Source organism: Archocentrus centrarchus, unplaced genomic scaffold (genome assembly GCF_007364275.1).
Source record: "Archocentrus centrarchus isolate MPI-CPG fArcCen1 unplaced genomic scaffold, fArcCen1 scaffold_38_ctg1, whole genome shotgun sequence".
Taxonomy (NCBI): domain Eukaryota; kingdom Metazoa; phylum Chordata; class Actinopteri; order Cichliformes; family Cichlidae; genus Archocentrus; species Archocentrus centrarchus.
This window is the reverse complement of record NW_022060265.1, coordinates 2,439,540-2,452,510: the sequence shown is the minus strand read 5'-3', so window position 1 is coordinate 2,452,510 and position 12,971 is coordinate 2,439,540. Positions and strand designations below refer to the sequence as shown.

The 12,971-nt window shown below is 41.0% G+C and overlaps 1 protein-coding gene across 1 annotated transcript in view; it reads left to right on the top strand.

Moving 5' to 3' along the window:
* The window catches only part of traf5 (Tnf receptor-associated factor 5), a 36,914-nt gene that overhangs the window by 2,862 nt on the left and 21,081 nt on the right, over nt 1-12,971 (top strand). Inside the window, exons 2-3 of the mRNA XM_030724633.1 lie at nt 7,503-7,802; nt 8,473-8,536. Of these exons, the coding sequence (XP_030580493.1) occupies nt 7,510-7,802; nt 8,473-8,536 (357 nt within the window). The 5' untranslated portion in view covers nt 7,503-7,509. The remainder of the gene's footprint in view (nt 1-7,502; nt 7,803-8,472; nt 8,537-12,971) is intronic.

Here is a 12,971-nt window from a genome sequence, read left to right as displayed (position 1 = left end):
CTAAATGTAACCACCCACCAACCCACCCGTCCCTCCTTTCTATTAACATACAGGACACTCACCCATTCAAGTAACAAGTAAGGTTACAATAATTAAAAGAAAAAGAGTATTTGTAAATATGCAAACATATACACACACGTACATACACATTTGCATATATTAAAAAAGAAAAACAGGAATTAAAAAAAAAAAAAACGTGCACGAACACCTGAAAAGAACAAATATATATGAAGACATGAAGGAGAACAGACTGCTAGATGTTTACTAATGAGGCCTGGTTTGAAGGCCAGCTAGATGTGACAGTACTGGATTCCAGACAGAGAAGAACTTGTCTCTGGACCCCCTAAGTGTATACTTAATCTTCTCCAACTGTATAAATTGCATCAAATCGCTCAGCCACAAGGACAGTTTAGGTGGATTCTGGGACTTCCAGTGTAACAATATTCATCTGTGTGCAAGCAAAGTTGTGAAAGCAATTATGTGTTTATGCTTTTTCCTCATTGTAGAATATCTCCCATCTATGACACCAAATATAGCTGTTGCTGCACTGGGTTGAAGACTAACATCAAGTACCTCTGACAGTATTCTAAAAATCCAAGACCAATAGGACATCAAGGATGGGCATGACCAGAACATATGGGTTAAATTAGCAGGGGTGCTCCAGCATCTGTTACAACCTGCATCTGTGTTAGGGTATATTTTTTGCCAGTCTAGCTTTGGAATAGTGAATACGATGTAGAACCTTGAATTGTATCATGCTTAACTTAGCACAAGAGGAACTGTCATTCACTCTTTGTAGGGCACTGATCCAAATATTCTCCTCCAGGTCCTCGCCCAATTCCTTTATCCATTCTGCTCTGGTGTTTTCAAGTGTTGGATTTTGGAGAGAGGCTATCCAGTCATTTATTCTTGAAGTTAGTCTCTTTGGGTTGAAAGGCATTCCTAACAATTCATCTAAAGCAGACTCCACCAAAGGTAAATTTGGAAAGTTAGGGTCATGGCACTGAAGAAAGTGGCGGACTTGGAAGTACCGGAATAGGCAGGACCGGGGAAGGTTAAACTTATGTGATAAGTCATTAAAACTTGCAAAAACACCATTGATGTACAAATCTTTAAATATGTGTATGCTTTGTCTTTGCCAAAGAATAAATTCAGTGTCTGATCTCGCTGGAGGGAAAAAAGGTTAGGGGAGAGTGGGGTGAGTTGTGCCAGTTTTTACTTAAAGTGACTTTAAAGCAAGGCCATGATAGTAATGCTTCCAACTAAAATATATATATATATATTAGGGGTGGGACTCAATTAAAAAAATTAATCGAATTAATTACAAGCTTTGTAATTAATTAATCGAAATTAATCGCATTTTAATTGCATTTCAATATTTGACATGAGAAATATTAATTTAAGTTTAGTTGATGAATGAATCAATATACATAAGCTTAAACTTCAAAATCTTGTTTATTTTCCCACCAGTCTACTACACAGACCAATGAAGGGTGGAAGTGCTCCTGTGATAAGCAAACTCCTTAAATTAAAGTTAAGCATCATAACTGGATAGTTTTATTCAACATTAATGTCTCACTTGTTATACTTGGAAATTAATCATTCTCTCAGCTGTATTCCTTGATGTTGAAATGTGTTATGCTTGTTTTAACAGCTTATTTTGAATTAAAGACTTAAAATTAAACCACAAAAAGGAGAAAAAGTTCGTTCTCCGTTTAACAGCTGCTTTTACACAGCTGTGCTTCGCACTCACGGTTGCTAGGCGACATGAGCTACGCAGAGGTGACGGCAGCTGATATGAAGGCTAGCCGCTCACTTCCGGCCTTTGTGGTGTTCGTGGGCTGCGAAAGACGTGGGCCGGGTCCTTCGCAGGATGCGGCCCCTAATTTGGACATTGTGCATCGATATAATCTGTATGCCGGGAACTCGAGCACTGAGAAACGTTCCACGGTGCAAAGTGTGATTAAAATGCGTTAAAATTTTTAACGCGTTAATTTCCCCATAATTAATTAATCGAAATTAACGCGTTAAAGTCCCACCCCTAATATATATATATATATATATATATATATATATGAAATATGGTATTTAAGAAATATAGCTTTCTGAAGAAAAGTGGTCTTGTGGCACAACTTGCCCCCAGTGTGGGGTAAGTTGTGCATTTGGAGAGAATGCATTGGGGTAAATTGTACCATTGATTATTGAAGTAAAACAGTATATTTTGATCTCAGAAACTGTAATGCTATATAAAAGCTAGACAAATACAATACAAAATGACTCATTTAAGGTTTATTTAAAGTTATTTTACAACATCAAAGGCCACTTTTCTACAAACCTATTGCACCACATGAGCACATCAAAGGTCAGTTTTCTTAAACAAGGCCTAGTGCCACATGAAGATATGCTCATAACAAAATTAAATTCAAATGAAGACCAAACTGACTGCAAAAACCACCAAGTTTTTGTGGTGTGGGTAGTTTCTTATGCACATCTACTCTAGGAACTCCATCATTTTCTTTGAAAGTGAAGATGGGCTTTCCATCCACAGACCTCTTACTACTTTGCCTTAGAAACTTTGCATTGATGTCGGCACCATCAACCTTCTCAACCAATCCAACGTAGTTGTAGGATTTGGTTTTGCCTGCAAAGTTTACAATTACAAAGTCCCCAGCAGACAAATCCTTGTGACTATCATCATCATCATCATTCTGGACATGTGAACTCTCATTGTGAGTCGTGTCGTTAAGTGGGATGGAAATGTGACTCTCTTCTGCGCTGCTGGAGACAACCATTTTCTTTTTTGCTTTGGACACTTAAAGAGTCCCTCTCTTCTTATTTTCATTCCTTTTCTCCTTTTCTCCCATTTCATTTTCTCTGTCATGTGTCCTCCAGGCTATCTTCTGCTTCATCATAGACCATCATGAGTTTAGTTTGATTTGATTCTTTGAGAGCCCTTTTCTCCTGCCTTTCATTCTTTTTCTCTTCCTTTTCAGCCATTTTATCTTCCTTTTCTTTTTGTGCCTTCTCCAGCTCCATCTTCTCAGGTGTGTCGGTCATGAATTTTGATTTTACTTTCTTTCTTCTCATTATGGGCCTTCTTCCTGTGGCTTTTGGCAAGGGAAGTATGGCTTCTGGAGATACATAACCCAAATGGGCAGAAGAACCAGTTTTGTCACTTGCTGATTGCTTGGGATTTGGTTCTGGAAGAGTGGGTGGTTCACCCGGGTCTGGACCTGCTTCAAGACCTGTGGCATGGGTTGGCTCCTCATGTGATGGTCCAGGCAGATCAGCAGCAGCACTGGTGGAGGTCTCTTCTAGGTTTGGCCTGTCTGTTAGCATGAATGGGGCATAATATTCATCTGGGAAGATATCCCTGTTGAAATAAATAATATATTTAAAATATTTATAAGTGGGGGTGAGTTGTGCCACTGGCACAACTTAACCCAGGCCCTGTGGCACAAATCACCCCAACCCCAACATTTCATAAAAAATGCATTATCCAGCAGTTTTGACCTAACATAATGCTAGCTGTATAGACTCATAGTGTAGCTTACCAAAGCATTAAAACATTTGTAAAATGTTTTCAAACTTGTCTATAACTGTTCAGACACAACAATCAAAAAACCTTGATCATAGAAATTTTACTTTGTAAGGCCAAAAAAATTTTTTTGAAGTTAAATGTGCTTACCTCTTAAGCAATGAGGAACTCTTCTTTGCAGGATGAGTAAAATGGCTGACTCTTCAAAAATGTGTGGTCACATGACAAATTTCTTGTATGGTTCCCTAGAAAAAGGGGGTGGCACAACTTCCCCGCTGGCACAAATCACCCCACTTTCCCCTATTACGTATAGGGCTGATGTGACGAAAGCTATTAAATCCAAATTTCTGTCTAAATTGAAACCATATCTTAAGGGTATTTATGATGACCAGGTTGCTGTAAAATCTGTTATAGAAAGGGGAGGGCTGGAGGTGACAAGGGCGTTAAGAGATGTTGAGGAGCAACATGCGGCTTCAAAGCGGCACCAGTCTGTGTCAGGAGAGTGGAGCCAGTAGATGATTTTTTGAACATTTGCAGCCCAATAATAATGACGAAGATTTGGTAGAGCCAGGCCACCTTTTGATTTAGGTCTCTGTAACAGTTCTAGCCGTACCGTAGGTTTATTTCCATTCCAAATAAATGAAATAAAGGCTTTATCAATTGATTTAAAAAAGGATTTAGGAAGATAAAGTGGGATACATTGAAACAGGTAAAGAAATTTGGGGAGCACGTTCATTTTAATACAGTTCACTTTTTCCTGCTAAGGATAGGTGGAGAGTTTTCCATTTCTGCAGGTCAGATTTGACTTTATCAAACAGTGAGCAAAAGTTATCCTGATAAAGCTTCTGCATCCCTCTTATATTGATACCCAAATACTTAAAGCCATTCCTAGACATTTGAAATGGTAGGGCTCCATCCTGTATGTGAAGTGCCAGGTCGTTTATAGGATAGCACTCACTTTTGTGGAGGTTTAATTTGTACCCGGAGAATTTACCAAATCTACTGAGAGCATGGATAATATCAGGCACACTCGAGAGGGGATCTGATACATATATCACCAAATCATCTGCATATAAGGATACTCTGTGTTCCTCACCCCCTCTGTAAATTCCACTAATTGATGGCAATGATTTAAGTGTGATAGCCAAGGGTTCTATGGCCAGGGCAGATAGTAATGGGCTGATGGGGCATCCCTGAGGAGTCCCTCTAGAAAGCTGAAGGTACTGTGATTGCTTGCCATTTGTAGATACAGAGGCAAGGGATGAGGAGTACAGGAGTTCGAGCCAAGAGATAAAATTTGGACCGTAATCAAATTTCTTTAAGCATGTAAATAAATATCCCCATTCGAACCTATCAAAAGCTTTCTCCGCATCCAGTGATATAACCACCTCAGGCACCAGCATAGATGCAGGAGAGTGAATGATGTTTAGGAGTCTGCGAATATTTGTGAATGAATGACGCCCCAATATAAAGCCTGTTTGATCTGCAGAGATCAGATCATGCATCGTGGTTTCTAGACGAGAGGCCAGCGCTTTAGCTAAAATCTTTACATCACTGTTGAGAAGTGAGATGGGTCGATATGAGCTGCATTCTGTGTTAACTTTCCCTAGTTTTAACAGAAGAGTGATCGATGCTTCGGTTAATGTACGTGGAAGTAGGCCACGGGACAGAGAGTCATTAAACATGTCGAGTAGAATTGTTTATAGTTTATCTGTGAATTTTTTATAGAATTCTATTGGGTATCCATCAGGACCAGGTGATTTACTGTTCTGCATTGCCTTTATTGCATTGGTGATTTCTATATGTTTTAATGGGAGTTCAGTCTCGGCCCTATGTGTTGTACTTATTGAAGGAGTCTGAAGTTTGTCAAAGAAATTTTCCATATCAGTGATATCTTTTGTCAATTCTGATGTGTATAACTTTGAGTAGAATAAGATAAATGTTTCATTGATTTCTACTGGGTCAGTAGTTAATTCACCATTGTGTTTCCTTATTTGCTGAATTTGTTGCGAAGCTGAGCGGCATTTAAGTTGATGGGCTAGGAGTCGGCCCGCTTTGTCTCCATGTTCGTAATAATATCCTCGTGACTTTAACAGGAGTTGTTCTGTCTTTTCAGTTGATAATAGATTGTACTGGGTTTGAAGGTCGAGCCTCTTTTTGTAGAGTATGGGGGAGGGGGAGCTAGTGTATTGAGCAGCTTTCGCTTTTATCAACCTCATGAGCTCTTCCTGTTTAGCTGTGTTTGTTTTTTTAATATTGGAAGAATACGATATAATCTCACCCCTGATCACTGCTTTTAGTGTTTCCCAAAGAAGGGAGGGGGAGACGTTATCCTTTTTGTTAAATTTAATAAATTCATCAATTTTTTGGGATATCAGTTCACAAAAGGCTTTGTCAGCTAGTAGGTTTCTGTCCATTTTCCAAGGGGGGAGCTCCAGATTACAAGGGAGAGCAAAATCTAATAGTACAGGAGCATGATCTGATTCAACTATGGTTGAGTATTCAACATTTGTGACAAAGGGGAGTAGGATTCTGTCAATAAAAAAATAATCAGTTCTACTGTATGAGTGATGTACAGGGGAGAAAAAAGAAAAGACTTTACCTTGTGGGAATAATAGCCACCCGGGGTCAACACATCCAATTTGTTCCATAAAAGCAGATGTTAATTTGGCCATTTTTGAGGGGTTTGTGGATTTGGGATTAGAGCGATCCAAAGCAGGATTAATTACACAATTTAGATCTCCAAAAATTAGTTGTTGTGAGTTCAAATCCGGAATCAATGAGATAATTTTCTCTATAAACTTCTCATCATCTCAATTTGGGGCGTAAATATTAACCAAAATGACCGGCCTATGGTAGAGTAGTCCAGATACCATTATAAATTGCCCCTGTGGGTCAGAAATAACAGTGCCTATGCTAAACTGGATTTTTTTATGTATCAATATAGCAGTTCAACGTGTTTTGGAGTCCAGACCTGAATGGAACACGTGACCTACCCAACCTTTTTGAGTCTAACCTGATCTTCAATTCGCAGGCGAGTTTCCTGAAGAAATGCAACGTCACATTTCAAGTACTTTAAATGATTAAATATTCTGGCTCTTTTTACAGGTCCATTCAAGCCTTTTACATTCCAGCTAATACATCTTACAGCTGCTCTCCGTGCATTATTATTATTGCTCTCCATGTTTAACAAAAAAAAGAAAAATGGAAGAATGTGCAAATATTGATGAAAAGTTATAACACAGTGAGTATTCACTGTGACAGTCATTATCCACACAGCTGTCTCACTATTGTACTAGAAATCCCATATGGCACTGTGCCACTGTCACATTATTTTGCAGACTGGCGCGGCGAGCAGACACACACAGCGAGGTGCAGTATGGTGCTCCCAGCTAAAATTGCTAGAGCAGAAGAAATGCTTTTATATCAGTCCACAAGGCTTTTAAATATACTGACAAGCATGAAAACAAAGGGCATTTTATCTCATTTCAGTTAGTTTTTATTTTTTTATTTATTTCGTTCATTTTTGTTAACGATAATAACCCAGGTTAGGGTCAAAAGACACAAAACAGCCAAAAAAAAAAGCACAAAATGGCTCATAAGTAAATGATTACGAACATATTAAAAAAGGTCCTTTTAGATGCCCAGGGGACCCTTGTCTCATAGACTATCAGTATGCAGTTATTTAATTGTCATTTGATATGTGGAAACCAAGCCCTACAGAATAGTGCTAGACTGAACAGATAATAATACACCTCAGGAAACTAAACCCAAAAATTGTGTTATTGTGTAGAACATCCTGTTACTTCATGAAAGACACTTGGAAAAGTTTTCTGCTGTATACCTGACTGTGTTACTTGACTTATAATATGCTCAGATTATTATTTTTTTGTCTAGTGATACTGAAAATATTTAGCGTTGCACTTTTAAATCACCTGTACAAACTCTTTATTCTTGCCTCCAGCAAGCTCATGGCAACAGCAAATACAACTCAGGGAGGATCCCAGGAGGAGTCCAGTTTTCCCTCTGAGGACTACTCAGTGAGGTCTGAAGAGTCGAGGCTGGGGTCTGAGGAGTCCAGAAGGAGGTTATCAGGCCCCATGGTCTCCTGGGAGTCAGAGATGGCTTCCATCCACCATAACTTAAAGTTTGTGTTGAAGCTGAAGGAGGAGTTTGTTTGTCCCATTTGCAGGGGGGTGGTGCTCAATCCCCAGCAAAACTCCTGTGGGCACATCTACTGCTTCCACTGTCTCCAAGGACTATTGTAAGACCTAGTCCACATTAAGATGCACTCATACTAGCACAGTCCACCTAAAACACATTCATATTGACACATTTTGACAGATTCTCCCTTTAAACACACTGGTGTTACAGTCCACCGTAGCCCCTTAACTGGCCAGGGCCCGGTGACGGGCCGTTTGTAGTCCCTTTTATATGGCAGGCTAGACCCTCCCATTTTTATTGACACGTCATTCGGCCAATCATGTAACTGGCTGCACCAAATCACCTGACAAAGCTACGTGACGCCCTCTGAGTATTATTGGCTCTGGGAAACCCATTTCTTAACATGACTGGCCGAATGAGGTGTCAATCAAAATGGGCGGGTCTAGCCTGCCATATAAATGCACTTCATTCGGCCCGCAGACCAGACGCGCCCGGTTAATAGGCTATGAAATGGGTTGTTGAGAGCCAATAATAACCAGAGGGTGTTATGTAGTTGTTTCAGGTGATTTTTTTGCTGCCAGTTAAGGGGTTAAAACAAGTTCATACTCTCAGCAAACAGTCAGCTTAAGACATGCTCCTTCTGACACAGTCCATCTTAAGGGTGTGTTTTAAGATAGACTGTGTCAGCAGGAGCATGTCTTAAGGTGTCTGACCTCTTTAAAATACAGCATGGTTTCTCTGTGTGACCTTCATCGTGCTTGATTTTGCAGGGAGAGTTCATCACCTTCCAGCCCAGTTTGCCCAGTGGACAGAGCTGTGATCACACCAGCTGAGGTGAGACGGTAGGCAGCTGTAGTTTGTTAGTCAGACTTAACCCCTTCAATTACTATGTACACAATTGTGTACATCATCTCCTACCTAAAAGGATTATGCAGGTAGGAGATGATTTTTTTCCTGTATCATGACCAAAGGGGTTAAACCTGCAGGAAATGATGTTTTAGCTGGAGCCTTTTAACTGGCCACATCCTGTGCAGGACGTTTGTAGTTTGTTTTATATGGCAGGGTAAACCCTCCCATTTTGATTGACACCCCATTCAGCCAATCATGTAACTGGCTGCACCAAATCGCCTGACAAAGCTATGTGATGCCCTCTGATTATTATTGGCTCTGTGAAACCCATTTCTTAACATGATTGGCCGAATAGGGTGCCATTTACACGACGCCGTTTTCATTTTGAAACGGCGTCGTTTTGATGCGTTTCGGCCTTGCGTTTACACGACAACAGAGTGAAAACGATGTATTTTGGAAACGGGGTCCAGAGTGGAGGTCTAGTTTTTCACGCACGCGCAAATTGGTAGACAATACTCGCTATGGCGGATTCACGAGTGCTTCTTGTGCTGCTCAGTCTTTTAAACTTAGCAGCCGTTCTTCAACAAAATGTACATTTGCTACACCATCATGTGGATCAATGGAGACGATTTTCTATCATGCGTCAGGTTCTGAGCGGGCGTGTTCGGCGACGAAGGGCAGCAAGAAGGTGCTTCTGGAAGCGGCCTGGGAGGACAAGCAAATGATGGCATAACTTTGTGACTGATGTGGTTGATGGCGATGAATGGAGGGAAAATTTTCGAATGTCCAAAACATCTCTTGTAGCCCTGTGCGAGGAACTTCGCCCTTACATCGATGGTGAAAGTACAACCATGAGAGCACCGGTGGTTGCACTAACAAAGGTGGCTTGCACAATTTATTACTTAAGTGATGAGGGTAGATTGCGGAAAACGGCCAATGCTTTCGGTTTGTCACGGGCAACTGTGTCAATAATTATCAGGCAAACCTGCCACGCCGTCTCTGTTCACCTTGGACCAAAATACATACAACTGCCATTCACCGAACCAGAGGCACAAAGGCTCGTAAACGGATTCCAAGATGCTCACGGTATGCCGCAGTGTTTGGGAGCCATTGACAAGACACACATCGGCATTAAACAACCATCAGCTAAGGCCACAGACTACATTAACAGGAAAGGTAATTATTCCCTAAATGTTCAAGCAGTCTGTGATTATAAATACAGATTCATGGACGTTGTTATCAACTGGAAGCGTGCACGATGCGCGCGTCTTTGCGAACTCAAAAATAAACACTTATTTCAAGACTGGTAAAATCCCTGCCCTAGCAAAGCAAATTGTTGATGATGAGGCCTGATTTGCAGCACTCAGGCGACCAGTGGACATTAACCTAAAGGATTTGCCCCATGTGATTCATGCATGTTTTGTCCTGCACAATTACTGCGAGGCCGCACAAGACACTGTGGATGCACAATGTGTGCATAACGCCATAGAGATCGACCACGACTGGCAGCCTCGCACACAGAATAATAAATATGTAATGGACTGCAATGAAAATGCTGGGAAACGTGTGAGAAGAATTGTCACAAAGTACCTCGATCCATGATTCTGTTTCTGGCATGTACAGTTTTACACTGCATGTAATTTGGAGCTGCCGTCCTGTGAATACTTGTGTAATCAGTGTAAATGGAAAACTGCTTATGTAGGTACTGATAGTTGTAGACAGCAGTATGTTGACGTTGCTTTGGAAAAAAAAAAAGTTATGTATAATTTTTGAGTGATGTTTGTAAACAAATAACCGTTTGAAAGTGCCATTTTCAGGCTTTTAGGAAAATAAAATGTCAATACAAAAATCACTAATAGTGCTATACATGCATAAATAGTAAAAAGGTTATAAGAGCAAGTACAAAGTGGCTTTACAAAAGATGGTGTGCTTTTTACACACCATCTGCATGTCCCATTTATGTACATGAAGTGAACTCCAAAGTCTGTCACAAGTCCAGAAAGTCCCAGTGCTGTGAGTTGTGCTCAGCCCGTCGGGCTCGTGACACATCCAGCTGAACTGGGGAGGCACCTGGGTCATCCACAGAAGCGTAGCTCATGGCTGGCAAGGTCTGCTAAATCGGCGGTTTTGAGACCTACTTCCAGGGTGCTAGTGGCTGGCGATCTGCCCCATATTTGCTCACAGAGTTCAAAAAACAGGAGCACAACACGTCCATTTCCACTACGACGCCCCAAATCCACTGCCTGCCTGTACTTCATCCTTACTGCTTTCAACTTGCCGGTCACCTGGGCCTTCGTTATTGAGCTTCGGTCGTGCGGAAAGTCTTTGCCATCTGCCGTCCCGTTTGCAGAATAATGCTCAAGGTATTCAGCGTGGATGTCAGCGTACCTTAAGTAGCACGATTCCCAGTCTACATTTTCTTGTGATTTTGATGTTTTGTAATTTAGCGTTGTGTGGAGCAGCAACTCAACTTCATCGTCAGTCCACACGAAACCTCTCACACCGGCCATTTTGTAAATATTGAATAATTTGCCGCGCTTCCTACTGTATGCCTTCACACATGCGCGTCTTGCGTAAACAAACTTTGCAAAGAGAAAACCAACGCCAACTTGTGGCCTGGCATGGGAACTACATCGTTTTCATCATTTCACGTGTCATCGTGTAAACGCGGATCGTTTCTGAAACACTATCGTGTAAACGGAAGGCCGAAATGCATCAAAACGACACCGTTTCCATTGGAAACGGCATTGTGTAAACGGCACCTAGGTGTCAGTCAAAATGGGAGGCTCTAGCCTGCCATATAAAATGCACTTCATTTTATGGATAAGACTTATGGGTTTTCCACAGCAAATATTAACCAAAAGGCGTTATGTAGTCTTTTTCAGGTGATTTTGGTGCTGCCAGTTAACAGGTTAACAGAAAATATACTGACTGTAATTTTCTTGTCTGCTTCCAATTTCCAATTTTTCTCTAACTGTGACCTGCCAGTACAGATTTTTGCTGATTCTGATTTTCTTCCTAAATCTATAACTGACAGCATATATACAAACAAAAATGAATTTTCTTCAATACAAAATTTTGTTTCCATCATCCATCCATCTTCTTCCTACGCTTATCTGGGGCTGGGTTGTCAGGGCAGGTGGGTTTATCAAGCTTGCGGGCTTTGGATAACAAAATGGACCTGCTTTGACTCAGACTAGGTCAGCGGGAAATGAAGAGCTTCAGTTTTTTTGTCCTGACAGAAACATGGCTTAAAACCAGCATGCCGGACTGTGGCTTTGAACTTGATGGGCGTCTACTTTTGTGCTTGGACAGAGACCAGTGGCTCACCATTAAAACCAGAGGAGGAGGCCTCTGCATATATACCAACAAATATTGGTGCACAAACTGTTCGGTAGTGAGCAGACACTGCCCTGACATGGCAGAACATTTAGGGATCATTCACAATTATCAACATTTTCCAAAGCATACAAACCTTCAACAGGGGGAAGGGGGTTAAAACCCAACGTACGCTTTTCAAATAGTTAGAAAGTGGCAGTCAGAACTATGCAATTTGAGCACTGCCGCCTGACTGCCAATACCCGAGGCATCCACTCTTGTTCACTTGTACACCACTGCACCATTGCGTGGTCTGCAGCGATATGGCCTCTGGTGTGGTGGACCAGTTAAAAGCCTCTTTGAATTCTCTTAAATAGACCATCAATGATTCACAAAAAGACTCTACTGATAATATTAGACAGGAACAAGCTGTGAGCACTGCGCAGCAGGTGTGGAAAGCGGCTTTGGCTGCTTTCCACACCTTTACAAATTCAACAAGGAAGTGGAGACCATACGCAGTAAACCACAGAAAACAATGATGTATTTTATACAGAAGGTATGTACATTAATTCTACCTGGCGCGTTTTCATCTATGATAATGGTAAATGGACTAGTTCTTATATAGCACTTTTCTATTCTGACTGGGCACTCAAAGCGCTTTTGTGTAAGAAAAGTTGTTGTCAGCTGTCTCAAAAGTTGCTAGAAGTCGCTAAAGGATCGAATCGAGGTCCAAGGGGTGGGGTGTCCCCCTCGGTGCCAAAGCACGGTCCGGGTGATGTCATAGAGTATGAAGGGATGTAGTACAAGCACTGTATATACACAACATACCGACTGTAGAGCTGTCAGGTTTCCGGTGTTGTGCCAAAAAGCGATTTCTGATTTTTTTTTTGTTTATACTGGTAAATAGACTGTGGTTCACAGGATTAATGAAGGGCTTATATATAAACTACATTGGAATCAATCCAGTCCTGTTTGGCTCCTCTTTATAGAACTGTAATGTTATATTTGTTGTGATTTCTGCAACCCTCTTGGCAGTTCTCTTGGGAAAAATGACGTGTTTATTGGCAATGATAGTTTTTACCATCATTATTAAAGAATATAT